The 21,252-nt window shown below is 58.7% G+C and overlaps 1 protein-coding gene and 1 pseudogene across 2 annotated transcripts in view; both read left to right on the top strand.

The window, feature by feature from the left end:
• BAHCC1 (BAH domain and coiled-coil containing 1) overlaps nt 1-4,149 on the top strand; it is a gene marked incomplete at its 5' end in the record, with an annotated part of 65,805 nt that extends 61,656 nt beyond the window's left edge. Inside the window, 2 exon segments of the mRNA XM_017879551.1 lie at nt 591-827; nt 1,406-4,149. Coding sequence (XP_017735040.1) covers nt 591-827; nt 1,406-1,612 — 444 coding nt within the window.
• Nucleotides 2,355-4,149, top strand: LOC108534127 (uncharacterized; annotated as a pseudogene). Its single transcript, XR_001886891.1, has one exon. The product of XR_001886891.1 is annotated as an uncharacterized LOC108534127 (transcript).
• Nucleotides 4,150-21,252: the final 17,103 nt, after the last annotated feature.

The raw sequence follows: 21,252 nt of genomic DNA, 5'->3' as shown, positions 1-21,252 counted from the left end.
AAAAAAAAAAAAAAAAAATGTGGAAAACTCAAGGGAAGAACAAAAGCCCATCCATGACCCAGTGAGGCAGACAGCTACTTCCGCTGGCCCCTCGCCGGAGCCCACGGCCTGCATGACAGTGGAAACGACTTCATGTCGGCGCCGGGCCCGAGCTGCACTCCACATGTGATGGCCTCACTTTTCCACGTCAGTAGTGGCACGGCCAGCTGGAGAGCTGTGGATCCCCGAGCTCAGATGTCAGCGTCTGTCCTCGCCAGGGCACTGCTCGGGGACGCACAGGGCCACTCATGGGTCTTTTGCCCTCGTAAATAACACTGTGGTGAACGTCTCGTCCACACGTCCCTGCCCCAGATCCAGTGTCCAGACGTCATGACTCCATGTGCAGGCTCAGTGGAGGCGCGGCCCCTGCTCCGGATCCACGGCTGCCATCAGCCACAGTGCTGCCGCTTCCCGTCCTTGCGGGCGCCCTGCACACTCCCACGCTCACACTCAGACTCACACACCCACACCACGCCCTCCAGGCCTTCTGGCCGCCGCCTGTCCCCCCTGCCCCCGGCCTCTCAGAGCCACCCTGCCCATGTCCCCCACAGCGGCGTGGCATGAAGGGGAAGGCCCGGAAGCTGTTCTACAAGGCCATCGTGCGGGGCGAAGAGACTCTGCGTGTAGGGGACTGCGCCGTCTTCCTGTCAGCTGGCCGGCCCCACCTCCCCTACATCGGCCGCATCGAGAGCATGTGGGAGTCCTGGGGCAGCAACATGGTGGTCAAGGTCAAGTGGTTCTACCACCCTGAAGAGACCAAGCTGGGCAAGAGGCAGTGCGACGGCAAGGTGAGGCCCAGGCAGGTGCGGGCCCAGCCCTGCTCGGGGCCCCGGGGAGCGGGCACGACAGCAGCCAGCGCTGTGCTCCAACACAGGGCACCTGGCCCCACCACACATCTCCCGCTCAGCAGGTGCCACGGCCCTGCGGGGAGCCGCACAGCCTGTAGCCATGCCCTAGAGCAGGACCCCTGGGTCCCTCCCCACGGTTGGGGGCTGTGGCCCACGGCAGTGCTCAGCATCCGGCAGGCCCAGTTCACTCCTGGGATGTGTGGCAGCCCCCACCCTGTGCGTGGGTCCTCCCTGCCTGCGATGCCAGCCCAGGACAGAAATTGCCCTCAGCACGCCCTCTGCCCCTCCCTGAGAAGAAGCCGTTTTCCAGACCATGTGACGTGTCCCATCTTCCAGGGAAATTAGTATTTCTCTGACTCCGACAGTCCCCAGAGGGTCCCCGACAGGCTCCTCGGCCTCTGGACTGGTTGCCATCTTCCGGTCACACAGTTAGAGGCCTATCCAGTGACCCTTACAGAGCATGGGTGGGCAGCGGGTCTCCTGGCCGGCCGCTGACGCCCCGCGCGCCTTGCCCACAGAACGCACTGTACCAGTCCTGCCATGAGGATGAGAATGATGTGCAGACCATCTCCCACAAGTGCCAGGTTGTGGCGCGCGAGCAGTATGAGCAGATGGCCCGGAGCCGCAAGTGCCAGGACCGGCAGGACCTGTACTACCTGGCGGGCACCTACGACCCCACCACCGGGCGCCTGGTGACAGCCGATGGCGTGCCCATCCTATGCTGAGCCGCCCACCGCAGATGCCTCCCACCTGTGCCAGGGACCCTGTGTGCGGAGCCTGGCATCAGCCAAGCCGCCGGGCAGGAGGCAGCCCCAGCCTCCCAGGGGCGAGTCTGAGCAAATATGCAAAAGCCCACAGGGCAAGACCAGGCTTTCTCACGGTTTTCCCTGGAAAGAGCGTTCCAGGTGTCGGAACCCAGTCCTGTCCCATCCGCTGCGGAGGGTCGGGCTGTGGCCCTGATGGGTCCCTGGCCCGCCCCACCCACAGCACCCTCCGTTTCCCGCACCGGCAGTTCACGGGAGATTCGAATCCAAGCCATATTCCCTAGTACCTCCGACTGTCTCCCACCAGGGAAAGCAGAAATCAGGTGTGTTGTCTATTTATTCCTCTATGTAAATATTGTATTTCTGCGGGGAAGTTTTATGGAAAAAAGTGGAAAAGGGTTTTTCCCCATCCGCGTGACAAGGTGTGTGTGAGTGCGCCTGTGTGTGTGTGCGTGTGTGTGGCGATTTTTGTCCTGGGGTTTCCTTTAGAAATGCACTGTTCTCAGCCCAGCTGGGTTCCAATGAGGGCACCTGGGATGACAGAGGCAGCTCGGGGCAGGGGGCAGAGGCCACGGGAGGGTCAGGTGGGACCCTTGGTGGCACCCTCCAATCTCTTGGGACAACCGTGTAAGATGAAAGTCAGTCGAGTTTATTTGCTTTCAGTGTGTCTCCTAGAAAAGAAGTGTTAGAGCAGGGGGTGGTGATGAGGGGCCTGTAGGGAAAGAAGAATTCAATAGGCAAAGCCCAGACCAGGGAGTGTGACAGCAGCCGTGTGCATCTCACCTCTGTTTAAAACAAGACAAAGACGAACAAATGTTTTAAAGTATGGATAAGAAAAAACGATGTTTGGATTGTATTTCCTGAATCATACTCCAACTTATATCTGATTTCTGTTTCCGGGGCCAGTTGGTCTGAGGCCAAGGAGTCTGGCCTCCACCCAGAGCAGGGAGGGGCTGGCCCCTCGCCCCCCTCACCCTCGCCGCCCTGGCACACTCAGGAAGCAAGGCCCAGCTCTGAGCCCTCCTCACCCCTGGGGTCTTAACTTTCCTGAAAGTAGCAGGTGCCGCGTGAAGGGGCAGCTTGGCCAGGATCCTGAACTGGGCAGGGCTCTGGGCCTACGAGGGCAGGTTTACAGTCCAGCCAGATTGTCTCCTCACCCCTGAGCAGAGTGCATGCAAAAGACACCCCTTTTCCCACCCACCTTATCGGTGCCCCCAAACCCCTGGCCTGCTGGGTAGATGGTGGTGAGGCCAGGCCAGCAGTGCTGTGGCCAAGGGAGAAGAAAATAAAATGCCGACTCTGCCCCACGGCCCACCCCAAGCAGGGGAAGGCCCCTTCCTGGGCCCCCTTTTCCACCAGCCAAGTCTGCCTGGTCCTCAAACCCCTCTGCCTGCCCCGGTGCCTTTAGAGGTTTCTTGGTCTTTTCAGTGCCACTCGGTGGGGCAGATGGCCTGATGGGTGTGCTCGGGGCATAGAATAAGGGTCCCTCTGACCACCCGAACCCACATCCTGGCCCCTGGTGCAAGGAGCACCCCTCGGGGGCTCTACCCCAGTATCCCAGGAGAATTCACATCCCTCCGCTTCTCCCACAGCCCAGGATACATAGGGCTGCCTGGACCTGAGCCCAACAGCCTTCAGCTGCAGAAATGCATGGGGGACCACGTACTCCCCGTGTCCTCCCACACCAAGATTCCCCTGGCCCCCACGGGAGCTTCAGGAAAGCCCCCCCAAGTTAGCCACTGCTCTAGGACAAGCTCTGTGTCACCCACACACCACAGGCCTCGGAAGCAGGGGTGCTGGTGGGTGCCCTGCGCTCTAATCCCAGGTCTCCTTGGTCCCCCTATTTTTCTTGGGCCCATTGGGGCCTGTTTCTCACCTGCTGGGCGGACCCCCTGAAGGGCCATTCCCGAAGGCTCCCCAGGAAGCTCAAGGCTGGGGCTTACGTTGCGGTCAGGGGTCCCTGCCCCCAGCTCCCCGCTCCCACCCCCGAGCCTAGGCTTTGTCTCACATGAGTGCAATATTTCATTCCCGGTGGTCGTCTGGGGAGGTGGTTGTACGAGGTCCTGCTCGAGGCTCGGGGATCAGAACAATGTCAAGTGAAGAAACACGCTGGGGGCACACCGAGCCACTGGAGTTCAGGGAAGGCAGAGGAGGGCGCGGCCACGGAGGTCGGACCCTCTGCTCGGCCGCCTCGTCCTCGTCCCGCTTCTGCTGGGTTCCGCTTTGTCCCTTGTTTTTTCTTTTTTTTCCTTTCTGTGTGCGTGCGGTTGGTGTGGCCCCTCCCCTCTCGCCGTGCTTAACGTGACGAAAGCACGATTCCTGTAAATGTGTAAACTAAGGGGATGGTTGGATTTTTTTTTCAATGTAAACACTAAAAACAAAATGGACAAAAAAACACACAAAGGTTTTATGAACAGCAGACTATGTAAAGGCATTTTAGTATCAAATTTTTTATTGATAACTTGCTTAAGAATAAATATATGGACGATTGTACAGGTTTTCGGGGGTCCAGGGTCCTGTGTCCCAGGGTACTCCTGGGGGGCTCCAGGGGCTCCGCAGAAGCCTCATTCCCAGAGCTGGGGCTTCTGGACCAGGCCTCCCCACTGCCCCCTGTGTAGCCCCTCAGGGCACTGAGTCTCAGGCCACAAAAGGGTCATGTGACTGGAATGGCTTAGGGTGGTCTTAGGGGTGGGGTCCCTCCAGGAGGAGGGCCCCTTTCCTGGTTGCTCTCACAGACCCCTGGTCAGTCCATGTCCAGCCTGAACCAGAGTCCGGGGCCAGAGTAGGTTCCACTGGAGAGGACAAGGGGCAAGAGCAGTCTCCGAACCGCCACGCTGGGCAGGGCCTCCGATGTGACTGGCCACCCTGCGAGGACCAGCCCACGGCCTGGGTGTGGGAACATAGATCAGTGCACCCCCAGCTGGAGGGAGCCCTGTTGATGAGGCTGCAGACCCAGAGGAAGCTGGATGCTTGCAGGGGGTGGGGAACCCTCCTTGTCCCCGCTCTGCCACCGGGATCTCGGGAAGCTGCGTGAAGTCGGTGTGCATCTGTCCCAGTGGGCCCGAGTGCCTGGTCACAGCTATGTCCACAGCCAGGAAACACGGTCCTTGGAGGATGGAGTCCCCGAGTCAGCAGCGCCTCCCTGGGCCAGTGAGTGCAGAGGGAGGTGTTCAGGGACCGACGGTGCCTCGGGCTGCCACGAGGGCAGAGAGCAGATGAGGACCTTGGCCGGGCCCTGAGGAAGGAGGCCCTGCTGGACCAGGTGTCCGGGTCAGGGGTCCTCTGTGGTAAGAAAGGAAAGATGGGTGAGACCAGACACTCCCTGTGGGCTCAGGAGACCCTGACTTCACTCATCTCAATGACTTTTTTGGGGCAGAAGCCAGCCCGGAACAGGGAGAAAGGCCTGCAGCTGTTGCCCCGGCTCCTGGAGCCCTGAGCCAGGACTTGCTGCCACCTCCTGCCCACCCCAGGAGCTTGCCTGATGGAGCAGGTTGCACAGAGAGGCCACAGGCAGCCAACAGGGACTCTGGGGCAAGAGAGCCGGGTGAAGCCCAGGCCAGAGAGGTGACACCTGCCTGGGAAGCCCACAGGAAACCTGCCAGCAGGTCTTGGTTCAAATCCTCCATTCATCCAGCACTGCCTGGTGCTAGCAGTGTACCAAGCAGTGAGCCACGGTGGGAGTGAGCGGCCCATGGCCCCACCTTCATGACAGGCAGATGGGAGAGAGAGAACAGTGGGGCCCAGCAGCTGTACCCGGGGCTACACAGCCAAGATAACCTCGCCCATGGAACCCTAAGGTCGGCCACCCCCATCTCAGCCAAAAGTGTGGTATCAGGGCTGAGCCAGGCCTGGTGGGGCAGCACTGCAGCTCCCTGCCCCCCTGCTGCATGTGGCAGCAGGGCCAGCGGGGACATCGCACCTGGCAAAGCAGATTAACTGTCTGGGGCAGTCCAGGTGGGCTCCCTGGAAGAAGTAATGCCTGGGCTGTCTTTGAAGAGCCCAGGGCAGGGCAGAGGGTAGTCAAGGAACAGCTGGGGTGGCCAGCAGGTGGTCAGTAGGGGCGGGGGGAGGTAGGGGACTGATGCCAGAGCTAGAGGGTGGCAGAGTCCAAATCTCAAGCCCCTGAGAACAGCGTGGAGCCTGTGTTCTCTCTTTGACAAAGGGTGCCCCAAGAGCTCTAAGCAGAGTCTGCAGCCTGGGGGTCAGGGTTGGAGGTCCCAGGCCAGCCGGGCACCTGGGGGTCAGGGTTGGAGGTCCCAGGCCAGCCGGGCACCTGGGGGTCAGGGTTGGAGGTCCCAGGCCAGCCGGGCGCCTCGGGGTCAGGGTTGGAGGTCCCAGGCCAGCCGGGCGCCTCGGGGTCAGGGGTGGAGGGGCCAGGCCAGCCGGGCGCCTCGGGGTCAGGGGTGGAGGGGCCAGGCCAGCACAGGTATCTGCGGGGAGGGGCTAGCACCAAGAAGAAAGGCTTTAAGGATGACACAGGGCCAGGGGTCCGGGGGGGACTGAGGACTGAGGGCCAGAAATGGCCACGGAGGGGGCCTGGCTGAAGGGGGTGCCACCAGTGGGCCCAGGAATGGGCTGGGTGAGCCCAGGAGGCAGGTGACCCGCGCACAGCGAGTGGGGTTGACCACAGGCTTAGGTGAGGCCCTGACCTCAAGGGACTGACCTCCCCAGGAGCCCTGCAGGGCGCACTGCTGAGTCTTAACGGCAGGACTCGTGCCTGGGCCTGGCCTCAAAACACCACCGTGCTACCCTCCCCTCCACCGTCTCTCTGCCACTCATCTTCCCACCTTATCTCAGACACAGCCATCCTTGCCTTCCAGAACCTCCTACCCCCAGAACAGGGCTTGGACAAAGGGCGGGGCGTTGTGGGAAGGACAGTTGGGGGGCTGGGCACGCACAGCTGCAGGGCCCCAAGGGTTAAACATGCAAGACTACACTTTGATCAAGACAAACGGGCCATTATGTGAAATGCTGGAGCAAGATGAATGCTGGCGCTGGGTGAGTAAGATCAATAAAAGTGATGTTTTATCAGGTAGAAATGACAACCTGGCTGATCGCAATTCGTTTTTAATACCACAAACCAATTGGGGACCAGGGGGCTTTAATTGTTCGTCCCCGGCCTGGCGAGGTTGCTGGGGGTTGGTGGGGAGTGGGGGAGAGGCAGCCGCACCGCTCAGCCATTGCAGGGTCACCGGGCACTGGAGCTGGCCAGATGCCCATGCCGGGCAGGCCCCTCAATGGTCTCCTGAGTCTGTACCAGGCAAGGTGAGGAGGGAACTGCCCCTGGCCCCTGGGTGCAGGCTAAGAAAACAAGCAGAGGCAGCATCCCAGGGGAATAACTGAACGGCTCCCTGCCTCCCACCAAGCCCCTACCAGGAACCTGGGCCTCTCGGCCTCCATTCTCCCCCAACAGCCACCCCTCTCCCGCTCCCCAGGAGTCCCAGTGAGAAGCCAGAACCTCCCTCCTGTAAGAGCCAGAGGACCCGGCCTTGAGCTTCCCATGCCCTCCCTGTCAGTGCAGCCTCTGTAACCCACCTCAGGCTACCTGGAGCCATGGTGGTGATGAGGACGCGTCTAGGGGACCGAGCTTCCCAGGGACAGGCGGGTGGGTTGTTCAAGGCCCAGCCACCACTCAGTGCCCACCTGGGACCACAGCACAGCTACCGGGGGACCAGGCCTGCCCCTGTCTCGGGTGGGGAGCTGGGCCGGGCCATGGGTCAGTGGGGTGGAGGTGTGCCCCCGTGGCCAGGCCTTTAGGTGCAGCCTGACTTTCCAGTAGCTCGGACCTCAGTGTCCTTGTCTGTGAAATACAGACCTTGGCCTCTTTCCCCACCCGTGAGACCAGGATGAGGCTCACAGGCGGCCCAAGGGATTTCTGGACAGAGGCACAGGCAGAGCCCAGTCGGCATGGTGGTCTCAGCCCCTTTCCCTTGGCCCCCAACCTCAACCCCCAGGCCTTGTGTCCCCACCTACACCCAAGGGAGGCTTGAGAGGCCCAGTTCAGGCAGAAAGAGGAGCAGGGCTGGCCTCCAAGCCTCCCCTCTGTCAGCGCCTCATCACAGAGATCAGGTCTGTGGTCGAGGCTCTCAGGCCACTTGCATCACTTCCGAAGGCCGGACACACTCCACTTCCGTTCAGCCCCGGACTCCTGAGGGCCTGAGCAAAGGCTTTCCCAGAGCAGGAAGCAGCAGCAGACTAAGAGCAGATACTAAGGCCGGGCACGGCGGCTCACACCTGTAATCCTGGCACTTTGGGAGACTGAGGCAGGCAGATCACCTGAGGTCAGGAGCTCAAGACCAGCCTGACCAATATGGAGAAACCCCGTCTCTACTAAAAATACAAAATTAGCCAGGTGTGGTGGCACACGCCTGTAATCCCAGCTACTTGGGAGGCTGAGGAAGGAGAGTCGCCTGAACCCAGGAGGCAGAGTTTGCAGTGAGCTGAGATCTCACCATTGCGCTTCAGCCTGAGCAATAAGAGCGAAACTCTGTCTCAAAAAAAAAAAAAAAAAAGAAAAGAAAAAAAAAAAGAGAAAAGCAGACACAGACAGCCGCCACTCGGAGCCTGGAGCAGGGTTTGCCATGAGCATGTCACATGGTCTTGGGCCTGATATCGCCACAGAACTGAGAAAAGCATCTGTTTTCTTACATTCCATGTCCCCCTGGAGTCTTTTGCCCCTTTTCTTTGCTGAGACTGAGTTTTCAGGCAGGCTCTATCCTGTGCTTTAGAGTCAGCAGGGCCCACTCTGATGGGCGTTTCCTGTCTGTTTTTTGGAGGCTCCTGAGGCTGGCTGTACCCATTTACAGAAAGAAAAGGCAGGGGATTGACACAGCACCCTGGGCTTCCTGGGCCAGCACCTACTGTTCAGGAAAAATCTTCAGTCCTGTCTCCCTGGACAGAGAGGACAGCAGGGTCCCTCATGATACCCAGGGCTGGTGGGGAAACTCAACACCTCCAGCCTATCCCAAATATCCTAGAATCTGTCATCCTGCCAGAAGAGGCCTGTGATGTCCCTGTCCCATCAAAGCAGGGGACAGTGCATGCTGGTTCTCAACCCCTGATGATGTGATCTGTTCTTGGCAAGGACACATCTTGTTTCCTTCTCAGACATCCATTCCTCTGTCCATCTGCCCATCCATCTGTCCATCATTTCAACAAGCATTAATACAAACTGAAGACCTACTGTGTGCCAGGCCCTGTGCCATGCACCAGGATGCAGTGTTGAGAAGATTACACAAAGCCCCCACCCTCAAGAAACTCGGAGCCCAGTAGGGAAGAAGGCCAGCACACAGAAGCCCTGGCACCTGGCACACCAGGAACTCCAAGAAGCCACATCGAAGGGTACAGGACAGGGCCTTTCCGCAGTGCAGAGCAGCTGCAAGCCAAGGAATCCGGCTTCAGGGCCCCAGGGAGAGGAGCAGTCTTGTTGCCCTTCCAGGAAGCTCAGCTCCAAGCAGAATGCACTTCCGGGGGCATCCACAGTTGCTTCCTTTAACTAGTTTAATCCGAAGACAAAAGTTGAGCTAAGGCAGCTTGCAGAGAAAGGCAGGACTAAGGGCTTGCTAGGTAGGACTTGTCTTCCACTGGCAACACCTCAGAAAACTGACTCAGAGAACAGTCTCTAGGCCTGGGCCCTGAGCCCCGGGACAGACTGGCTAGGAGGCCAGTGGGAACTCTGGTCTCACTGAGACTGGGGCTGGGGGCTGAGACTTCACTGAGAAAAAGTGTTCCAGATGGCAGTGGGGTGGGCTTAGCCAGAGGCCTCCCAGAGCCCCTCTCCCCTAAGGTTCCTAGCAGTCAGGAGCCTCAGGCTCTCAAACCCTTCCTGCGGTGATGGAATGGTCTAGAAACCTCCTCACAATTTGGTTTGCTGAGAGGGGAAAGTTAAAACCACCCTTTTTATTTGGGAGCCTTTGAACAAGTTTATGATCTTGCCCCTTGTCAGGAAATCTGTTTTCACTTATAAGAAACAGGCTGGCTCAGGGGCCGGCTGTGAGCAGACCAGTGAGGGAAGACTCCACACTGAGAGGCTAATTATATTTTTCACCACTGCCCCGCTTATTCTCCACTCTGGTCCTGGGCAAAGCACCCCTGGCCTGGTACTCCCGGAAGCCCCCACTATGGCCCGTCTTTTTGGAGGGTGGGGTTGGAAAGCCAATCTACAGCGAGGGTGCAGAAGGCCAGAGGTGATGTCGGGGGACCCGGACAGGAAGGGGACGAGCACCCACTGACAAGGCAGGTCTGCACAGCCAGAGCCCAGGCAGCCTCTGCTCAGGGCTGCAAGCTCTGTGGGGCAGACGGGAATTCTGAAGGATCAGCAGGCAAACGGTGCTGCCCCCAGACATGTGGGGCTCCGAAAAGCCAAAGCCCTCAGAGGGTGTCCAAGGCCACTGTCCCAGGGCCCTGGAAGCTGCTGGAAGAGCCTCCTCTGAGGAGGGGCACAGACACGCCATGCACGCACGTGGCTGCGAGGACAGCCATGCCACTCTCTGGTCACATGACCCAAGCCAGGCCAATCACAACACCTCTGCTTCCTCTGCCACTGTGATTGGCTTTGGGCCAGGCATGTGACCTAAGCTGAGCCAATCAGGGTTCAGCCCTGGGACCCAATGAGCACACAGTTCTTCCTGTGACCTCCTGCAGGTAACCCGCCGCATTCTCTTCTCCCGGCGCTGGGCTCTGACAGCGGCGGAACCTGGGAGTCCGGATGGGGTTGCAGAACCCGCAGTGTCATTCACATTACTGGTGAAGAACAAGTACTTTGTAACATAAGCATGTTCCATGCAATATGAGGGGTATACTTACACTAAAAATTATTCATTATCTGAAATTTAAATTAACCTGACGTCCTATTTATTTATCTAGAGACAGAGAGAGGGTTTCACTCTGTCACCCAGGCTGGGGTGCAGTGGTGGGATCTTGGCTCACTGCAGCCTCCACCTCCTGTGCTCAAGCCATCCTCCCACTTCAGCCTCCCAAGTAGCTGGGATTACAGATACATGCCACCAAGCCCGGCTAATTTTTTTATTTTATTTTTTGTAGAGTTGGGTGGGGAAGTGTCTCGCTATATTGCCCAGGCTGGCCTCGAACCCCCGGTTCAGCCTCCCAGAGTGCTGGTATTACAGGCGTGAGTCCCGCACCCAGCTTCTGTATTTTATTCATTAAATCTGGCAGCCTGTCTTCACAACTGCGGTTGACCTTGAAACCCAGCTGTCCAACATAAAGTGTGTCTCCTCAGCCCACCTGGCTGCACGCAGCTGCACCCAGCCATCCATCACTGGCAGAAAAAACCCATGCAGGCCCTGAAGGCTCAGGAAGCTGCTGGAGCCCACTCCTGCTACACTGACCCTCCCTCACCTCAAACTCATGGCCTCTGCAAAGCGCTATCACCTGCTGACCGAGGAGGCGGCAGCCTTGGTTTACAGACAATGCTCTGTAGGATGCCTGCCCCAGCCCCAAGTGGACGGCTGCACCCTCACAGCCCCACCTCACAGGATACCCCTTCCAGGGTGCAGCACATTGAGTGGACGTCTCCATGTTTAAGGCCGAGGCCTACACAGGGTCCTGGGCAGTGCCTGGCCATCTGGCCAAACGTGAGGGACTTGGAAAAAACACATGGCAAACGAGTTGGGGACAGGAGTCGGGGGAGTTCGAGGAACAGGAGGATCCGCAGGCATTTGGGTTGTGCCTGGAGGCTGAGCACGTGCAGGGCCATGTGAGCCCACCAGAAGCCCCACTGCAGAAGAATTCTTCAGAGTCAGGTGGGCATGTGACCCACCAAGGGGTGCCCATCACCTCCCTCCCCCCAGCCAATCTGCAGCTCGCCCCACGGATTCGCAGTGTGCAGGGAGGAAGGTCAAGCACAGGCACTCCGTCTTGAAACTGCCGTCCCTGTGGCTGGTCTGGATTCGCACTGAGGAAGGCTCAATTGTAGAAGCCACAACGGACCTGAAATCCCAGCACAGTGCCATGCTTCACGGGCACCTGGCAGCGCTGTGGGGCACATTGATGACTTTGGTCCCTTCCGTTGTGGCATGGGCAGCAACTTGTCCTGATCAGGAATAGGTACTGCTCTGGATGAGGTCGTGCCATGGGCCTGGAGAACCTCTAGACCTGCTCAGGGAACCCCACCCCGCCCCTGCAACCAAGGAACTCATTTCTAGGCACAAGCACAGCCAGGAACTAAGTCACGGCCATTCCCCATCTCACCCTCTGTCCCTGGCATCTGCAACCCGGGAGCCACGCAGCCTGGTTGGTCTGAGGCAGGGCACCCCACGAGCCAGCATAAGCTCCAGTCCTGGCTTCAGGAGGCAGGAGTTGGAGGAGGAGTTTCAGCCTCTCACTGTCACACTAGTGCCCCTAAGCTCTGCCTCCGGTCCTGACTCAGAGCTGCACTGGTCTGCAGTGTGGCACCCACGGGTGACATCGTTACAGCCCAGGGATCTGGAGCCATTTCAGGTTCCGTGGGCCGCAGGGTGAGTAGGAGAAAGAGGGTGTGTGGTTGCCATTCTGGCCTGCAGTTGAGCAAGGGGATGTGGGTGGAGCTGGGGACCTCAGAACATACCCACACGACACACCAATGCACTGGTGGGAGACCTCGGCAACCCGAAGAGGGCAAGAGCCACAGGGGCTCAGACACCCCAGGAATAAAAGCTGGGTCTCCCCACCAAGGAAAGAAGCCACCTGTGCAAGGCTCTAGCTGGAGACGAGGGCAACGGCGGTAAGGCCAGGGGTGAAGGCACTGCACACACCCATGGCAGCTCGGGGCTCCCTCAGGAAAAAGAGGGCACCTTGACTTTCTCACCTGGGGCTGTGTGCTTTCTATTTTCTTTTCTCCTCTTCTTCCCCTTCTGTTGGGTGTCAGGTAGGTTGGCAGTGGGTAGTTCCAGCATCCACTCCACAGCTGCAGACACCCGGCAGACCCTCACGAGAACTCAGGGAGGTGGACATCCCAGATAGCAGGCATAGCTGTCACCTGTGCAGCCACAGCTGAGTGGCCCGGCTCATCTCCTGGGGGGAAAGGGAGTGGTTTTTTTGACCATCAGATGGCTGCACGGTGCCCCTGGAGTCGTGGGAGTGGCTCAGGGGAAATGTGTGGCTCCCACGAGGGCTGAGTGTGGCCCCCGCTGCCATGTCTGACCCAAGGCCTTCCTGCCACCTTCTGGTAACAGATGCCCCTGTTTCGTGCTGGAACTGCCCTCGCCTGACCCACGTGGTTCTGGTAGAGTTGTTACCCGACCCCCAGGCCTGGATGATCACACAGCCATGTCCCCTGGCCCAGGGAACCAAGCCCTTTCCTGGAATGAGCAAGGACCCTGCATTCCTACTGGGTAGCCACACTGGAAACGAGCTGGCCTGGCCCTGCCTGGGTCATGCCCCCATTCCCCTTGAAGAACAGGGAAACACGTGTTTGTAGTGGAGAAGCAGAGGCCAACACACAGAGAGAAAGAGCAAGGGACAGAAACGCGGAGACAAATGTAAAGACAGACAGAACCCTGATGACAGCTGGGTCCTCGGAGGCTCAGAGGCCCAGAGGTCCACGCTGCCCCGGCCATTCCGGCCGTAGCTTCCTTTTGTGCTGACGGCATTTGAGCTGATTGCATCAGTTAAAATCCTAAGGGTCTTGGTGCTGTCAGCTCCTGCCCTGCACAGAGTAGTGACGGACCCACCGCCCCTGGTGACAGTGCGTGCTCTGAGCATCTCTGGGTTCCCGGCGTCCCACAAACACTGTGGTGGCAGGTGGGGCCAACTGAGGCCTGACGAAGGGGGAAGGTAGCCCTCCTTCCCGAGTACCCACAAGTACCCAACACAAAGACCTCCTCAGAAGACTGGACTGGACGCTCCTCCATCAGCAGGGTCTACCTCACTGATCCAGTATGAGTGACAGCCCAGCCACTCGGTCAGGGAGGTGAGCAGGGCCGGTGGCAGCACAAAACCCACATCCCAGGCCGGGCGCAGTGGCTCACGCCTGTAATCCCAGCACTTTGGAGGCCAAGGTGGGCAGATCACGAGGTCAGGGGATCAAGACCATCGCTGGTAACACACGGTGAACCCGTCTCTACTAAAAATAAAACTAACAAAAAATTGCCAGGTGGGGTGGCAGGCCGCCTGTATCCAGCTACTCGGGAGGCTTGAGGCAGGAGAATGAGCGTAACCCGGGAGGCGGGGCGGAGCTTGCAGTGAGCTGAGATGGCGCCACTGCACTCCAGCCTGGGCAACAAAGTGAGACTCCATCTCAAAAAAAAAAAAAAAAACCCACATCCCGTCCTGTTTTATACACGTGTGTGTGTGAATGCAGCCTTTGTGTCCGCATAGAAAATGCTCTGGACTGGGTGCAGTGGCTCACACCCATAATCCCAACATTTTTGGAGGCCAAGGCGGGAGGATCACACTCAGCTCTGGTGCTGGGGAGGACGCTATCCTTGAGCCCAAATGCGGACTGAGGCCAGGATAGAGGGCAGTGGCAGGTCCAGCCTCTTCTCTCATCAGTCCGGGTTTCTGCATGAGGCAGGAGGCTGCCAGTGCTGGGGGCAGGGGGCTACCAGTGTTGAGGGCACACCTGACCATCCAGAGCGTGGCCACCCCGTTGTGGGTCCCTGCCATGCCTGCTGTGCTCCAGGAAGATGGGAAGGGGTCTGTGGCCACACCTGTGTCCTGCTTAAGGTGGTGACGTCACAGCCTTGATCATCCAGGGACCCGGAGAGAAGGAGCATCTCGGGGAAGAGAGCAGTGGGGGCCTCATGGTCTGGAGCCCTCTCCCCACCAGATAGGTGGAGGTTCTGGAAGGTTCCTAGCTGGGTCTGCTTCTCTTGGCCTGCCTCTTGCTGTGGGCCCTTGGGCAGGCCACTGGCCTTCCTGAGACCTGATTTCCTTGTCCATGAAAATGACATGGAAAGTGACAGCAGCAGGACGGCTCATGGGAGACGCGGCTGAGCACTGGACCTGCTGGCGCCTCTTCTCCAGCATCAGCTCTTCCTTTCCAGTTACCAGGGGTGGAGGGAACTATATTGCCTAGTACCTGCCCCTGCTTTTTCCTCAGTAATGGAGGCCCCAACTCATAACTGGGCACCTGGCCTTTAGGAGTGAAAATTACATTTCCCAGCGTGCCTTGCAACAAGATGCAGCCATGGGTCTGAGTGCTGGGTAACAAGGGTGAACAGCAATGACATGTGCAGAAGAAAGTATCCTTAAGCATAAGGTTGTACTCTTCTCCCTTCCTGTTAGTTGGAATGTAGGTGTGATGGCTGGATCCTAAGCAGCTATTTTGGGTCATGAGAAAGAAGCCACAGTTGAGGATGGCAGAGCAACAAGACAGAGGAGCCTGGGTTCCTGGTGATTAGAGGCTCCAGAGTGGCCCTGGAGGCCTTATGTAAAAAAATAAGAAGCATCCCCCTTGCTTAAGCCACCCCTATTTCTGTGGTTTTTCTGTAGAGCCTGAATTGAACCCTGATGTCTGTGTTGGTCCCCTTCAGTCCACCCTGCCTCTTTGGCTCTCCTCTGTGACCAGCCCTGCCGGCCCACACCCAACATCCACTCTCCACTTCTCCCCACTCTCATTCTGCTGGGACCCCCCCCTTTGAGACTCCCAGGGCCCCGTGTTCTCTGAGGTCCACTCTCAGCTTGATGTTGCTGCCAAGCCAGCCCCTCTCACAGCACAGAGCTCTCGCGCAGCCTGTAATTATGTATTTATTGTGGGTTTATTTGATTGCTGCCTCCCCAGGACTGTCACTAATGTGAGGGCTGGGCCCCTGCCTGGTATTCACATTATATCCTTAGCTCCCGGCTGGGGGTCTGGGCTCAAGCAGGTACCCAGTGAACGCTGGGCAGGTGAGTCTCATCCTGGTGAGTGCCCATTCCGTGACCCACCACCCTCCCCACCCCTTCCTCCCTGGCCCCAGCCACTCCTGTCCCTCTCTCTACCCTCCCCCAATGCCCAGAGTCCCCCTCCCAGCCCTTTTCTTCCACCCCATTGTCTTCTCTGCCCCCTTCCTGACCTTGCATTGAGGCTGCAGGCCTCAGGGCCTTCCAGTGACCCACATCCAGCCACGTTTCATTTTCTGAACTCGGTTTCAAACATGAGGAAGGAATTGAGGCTGGCATTCCAGGAGCACCACCAGGGCTTGCTGGTGGCTGTGTGGGGGGTAGCGCAGGCCCCCCAGTAAGTCTCCCATCCACAGGGACATTGGAAGGATGGAGAGGTGAAGTGTCTCCCCCACCCCACAAATGGCCTACGGGAAAGGACAGACAGTCCCCAGTGCTGGCACCGTGTGGGGCAATCAGAACCCACCCACACTGCAGGTGGGAGCAGCGGGCAGGATAGCGGCTTGGAGAGCTGGTGGTGTCTGGTAACATCCACAAGAAACCCCCACTGTCGGGCACTAGACACACACTAGATCGTTTGTAGCAACACTCTTCATAAACTGTGGAGATGACCTAAATGTCTGTCAACAAGAGACTTGGTAGATAAAGCGATACATCCATACAATGGACTACAACACACTACAGACTCCTGCAGTGACCCCGCGATGCAGCGAACACGGGGCAGCACTGTGCTGCGTGAAGGCGCCAGCCTCAGAGAGGACGGCTGTGCAGTTCCGCTGGCGTGGACTAAGGATCAGGTGGAGCAGTCTCCGGGATGGGTGTCCGAGCGCTCCTGGGCTTGCATGGGAGGGGGCATGAGCGAGCCTCTGAGGGCTGGGAGTTCTCTGGACTGCGCTGGCGGTTGCATGGGTGTGCGCAAATGTGAAAGTCCAGTGATCTGCAGTTTAAGATTGTTGCACCTGGCTGGGCGCGGTGGCTCACGCCTGTAATCACAGCACTTTGGGAGGCTGAGGAGGGCAGATCACAAGGTCAGGAGATCAAGACCATCCTGGCTAACACGATGAAACCCCGTCTCTACTAAAAAATGCAAAAAAAATTAACCAGGCATGGTGGCAGGCGCCTGTAGTCACAGCTACTCGGGAGGCTGAGGCAGGAGAATGGCGTAAACCCAGGAGGTGGAGCTTGCAGTGAGCTGAGATTGCACCACTGCAGTCCAGCCTGGGCGACAGAGCGAGACCCCGTCTCAAAAAAAAAAATGCACCTACTTCACGTTTCTTTGTTTCTTTGTTTTTTTTGAAGACGGAGTCTCACTCAGGAGTGCAATGGCGTGAACTCGGCTCACTGCAAGCTCTGCCTCCTGGGTTTACGCCATTCTCCTGCCTCAGCCTCCCGAGTAGCTGGGACTACAGGTGCCCGCCACCACGCCCGGCTAATCTTTTGGATTTTTAGTAGACATGGGGTTTCGCCATGTTGGCCAGGCTGGTCTTGAACTCCTGGCCTCCAGTGATCTGCCTGCCTTGGCCTCCCAAGGTGCTGGGATTACAGGGGTGAGTCACTGCGCCCGGCCCACATTTTTAATAAGAATATAAAGATGGAGGAGGCGTGGTCTGAGAATGCAGAGTATGACTCTGCAGGACGCTCTCATCCCTGTAACCACCAATTGCCGCCTGCCCGACAATGCAGCCCTTGTTCCTCCTCCTCTGTCCCCTGTTCAGGATAGCCTGGGCTTCCCTCCCTGAGGCTCAGGGCTCTGCACTGTCCCCAGGCCCAGTCCAGTGCTCCTGTACTCCAGCACCTCCTTCTGGTCCATTCTCTCCCCGACCCTGACAGGTACCATCCTTCTTGCCCTCCCTGGCTTTGGGTCCAGGCTGTTCTGACAGCACCAAGGGCACCTGCACATCCTGAACCTCAAGCCAGACACTGTTTTCTAGAGACAGGCTTCTGAACCCTCCAGCCTCTCTACTCCTAAGAAAGATCCCAGGCTGGGTGGGGTGGCTTGCGCCTGTAATCCCAGCACATTGGGAGGCCGAAGCAGGCAGATTGCTTGAGCTCAGGAGTTTGAGAGTAGTCTGGGTAACAGAGCAAAACCCCATCTCTACAAAAAATACAGAAATTAGGCCGGGTGTGGTGGCTCACGCTTGTAATCCCAGCACTTTGGAAGGCTGAGGAGGGCAGATCACCTGAGGTCAGGAGTTCGTGACCAACCTGGCCAACATGGTGAGACCCTGTCTCTACTAAAACTATAAAAATTAGCCAGGCGTGGTGGCGACACTTGTAGTCCCAGCCACTCGGGAGGCTGAGGCAGAAGAATCGCTTGAACCCAGGAGGGAGAGGTTGCGGTGATCTGAAATCGTGCCATTGGACTCCAACCTAGGTGACAGAGCAAGACTCTGTCTCAAAAATAAAATAAAATACAGAAATTAGCTGGGCATCGTGGTGTGCCCGTAGTCCCAGCTACTCGGTAGACTGAGATGGGAGGATCACTTGAGCCTGGGACGCAGAGGTTGCAGTGAGCCGAGATCACGCCACCCCACTCCAGCCTAACAGAGTAAGATCCTGTCTCAAAAAAATAATAAAATCCCATCCACCAGCCCAGGACTCCCTTCCACATGGGAAACAGGCCCAGGGTTGGGGGGCACTTCTGGTTCCCAGCCATTAAATCCCAACTTTTTAATTTAATTTTATTTTTTGAGACAGGGACTCCCTCTATTCCCCAGGCTGGAATGCAGTGGCATGGTCACGGCTCACTGCAGCTTCGACCTCCCTGGGCTCAAGCAGTCCTCCTACCTTGGCCTCCCAAAGTGTTGGGATCACAGACATGAACCACCGCACCCAGCCCAGATCCCAGCTTTTGATGTCAGTGGAATCGGAGATGGCAGGCAGGGACATCTGTGTGCCAGCTGTGATTGATTAGCAGGGGCTGCCTGGAGAATGAGCTGAAGGGCTGAGGCCACCGCTGGGCTCCGTGGGAGAGAGTGGCTGATGGATTAGTGATGTCTGCCATGTGCGCTGCAGGAATGAGAGGCAGCCTCCACGTCCCTGAAAGAGGGCCATCCTCCGCTAACCTCACAGCCCCCCACAGGCAGCTCACTCACTCCAGCCAAGCCCACCACCACCTCCTCAACTGCAACAAATGCTTGTAATGACAGCTCACGTATATTTATCAAGCCTGTAATTACCAAGACACTGTGCTGCACGTCACCTACATCCTCTCACCCTCCCAACAACCCTATCATCATCGTCATACCACAGGCGGAGAAGCCAGGGACGGGGTGCCTCGCCCCAGCCTCCTGATGCCCGAGAGGCAGAGGCCTAGCTGTGCACAGCCACATTCCCCCGGATGCCACGTCCTTGATCCCCATGGTGGCACCTCCTTGCTCCCTGCTTTTCTTCAGCTTCTCCACCACTCCTACTCCTCATTGCCCTTCAAAGCCACCTCAAGTGCCACCCCCTCTCTCGTCCTCATTATCCAAGAGTCCTTCCCCTGATGAGCCTCTCAGAGGACCTGGGCCCGAGCCACCTTATCAGGAACTTGTGCATGGCTTCACTGTTGGGCCACAGACGTCTCCAAGTCTGGACTCCATCCTTTCTTCCTTGGGCTCCCTGGGGCTGAGCCCAACCTGGCAAAGAAAGGCTCCCCTGAGAAGGTTTGGTGAGTAAATAAACGTCGTCCTCTGCCTCATGGGGAAGCCCCCGTCTCAGGCCTCAGCCAGGCAGATTCATCGTCCTTCCAGATGCAGGCCCCATGAAGGGGCAACAGTGAACAGGATCAGTCCTTGCCTGGGGAAGGCTTGTGACAGCTGCTAAGATCGGCAGGCATCAGAGCATCCGGGAGGACCCCCAGGAAGAGGCGACTGAATAGCACCGTGCACGCGCACTGACACGGGGCATTCCTCGTCCACAGTCCTGCCTCGTTTTGTGACTCACCACTTACAGGATGGGAAGCCCTGCAGGGAAGTTCCCCTTGGCTCTGGGCTGGGTGGGTCCTAGTGGAACGGCAAGAGGCGGGGCCCAGCCTGGCCTTGCCCATCTTAGGCTGCCTCCACATGGGCTACACATCAGAAACAAAGCGAAACAGCAACATTTTCTACGACGCTTTTATTCACACTTCAAAAGGTGCTGGACACCTTCCCATTGCCCCACCCCAGCCCCCGCTCTGTGTCCCAGGAAGCTGACTGTAGGTCCAGGATCCATGGGGCCTCCTTGCTCCCTGGCCTCCAACCTAGTTCAACCAATGCGCAGCCCGCAGACGAGCCAAGCAAACAGGAGGGATGAGGTCAGTGTACAGCAGTGGCTCCTCCCTGCCGGGTCGCTGTGTCCCTCTCCAAGGGCACGGCTCCTGGAGACGGCCTCTCCTACGGCTGTAGCTGCCCTCCAGGTCTCAGGGGGTAACAGCTCCCCTTTGTTGCTGGCCCTGGGTACTGCACAGCTCTCCTTTAATTCACATATTTTCCATTTATTCAACTCTCCTCAAACACCCTGTCTGAGGGTGCCATAAAAATGTAAGAGTGTGTCAATTGCCCATATCAAAAAACATGCTTGTACGTTCCACTTGGAGTGGTTTGGAGGGGAGACTAATGGAAACTGGGGGGAGGCGAGCCTCCAAGCCTCCGCTGGGGCCACCGCTGTGTCCCGAGGGCCCTGGAGTAGGAGGTGTCAATGACGGACTCAATGAATGAATTGATCCCACCACCACCAACTGCAGGCCCGCCTCTTCCTTCCACAGCCCACCTCGGCCTCCCAGTCTCGCCAGGTGGCACTGCCTTCGCTCCTGGTCCCTAAGCGCCGCTCGCTTCACCTCCCGCGTGGGCAGGGGGCAGCCGCGACGCCGGCCCAGCGCCTCCGAGCCGGGAACCGCACAGCTCCCGGCGATGGCCCCCAGCCCCGCGCGCCCGAAATCACGGCGCCGCTCGCAGGCGGCCTCGGGACGGCAGGGACGGCTGGAGGTGGCGCGCATCGCGTCCCCGAGGCGCGCAGCGCGCGACCGAACCACGCGCCCCGCCCGCTGCGGTCCGCGAACAGCCGCACGCACCGCCCCACGTGGGGCCGCACGAGCTGGTGGTCCCCGCACCCGATTGGCCGCCGCACAGCCAATTAGAGAGCAGAGGAGGTAGCGGCCGCGCCGATTGGCCTCGGCGGGCCGGCCCGGGGGAGGGGGCGGGGCCCCTTTTGTTCTCTCCGCACCCCGGGGTTCGCGCGACTGCGAGCGCCCCCACCTCGGAGCCCGGGTCCGCGCTGGGGTCTGGAGGGGCGGGGCGCGGCCCGACGCCCCACCCCCAGCTTGTTCACAGCCACCAGGGCCCAGCGCCTGAAGTGCTGGGACGAGCGCTTTCATCTCCGTCCCTCAGTTTCCCTCCCCTCGTCTTCTCCCTGTGTCCTGGGAGTTATGGAGAAGCGCAGCCCTTGGCAAATTAGCCTGGGACCTTCCTAAAACTTAAGCCAATGATAGACAGGCCCGATCTTGCCTGAGAGAGACCCCCAAGCCGGAGAGGCAGGTGTCCAGGTAACCCTAACCTGGGAGTTTTCAGGGTGAGCTTTCTCCTAATCACGGCTGGGGCGTCTTCGTCCAAGGTGGGGCTGGATGGGGTGGGCAGAGGCCCCACAGCCACAGCCTGGCCAGCTGTGCAAATGCTCTCTAAACCGTCCCCCTTTTCAGTCACTCAACCAACCAGTCAGTCCATAGCACGGGCCACCCTCTGGGGTGGAAAGTGGTGGCCCCAGGGACCAGGGACCTACACAGGGAGAGAGTGCTGTGATCCGGGCAGGGGTGTCAGGGGTTC

This window comes from Rhinopithecus bieti, unplaced genomic scaffold (genome assembly GCF_001698545.2).
Source record: "Rhinopithecus bieti isolate Rb0 unplaced genomic scaffold, ASM169854v2 scaffold_9899, whole genome shotgun sequence".
NCBI classification, from domain to species: Eukaryota; Metazoa; Chordata; class Mammalia; order Primates; family Cercopithecidae; genus Rhinopithecus; species Rhinopithecus bieti.
The sequence above is the reverse complement of the archived record's forward strand: the minus strand, read 5'-3'. Positions and strand labels throughout refer to the sequence as shown.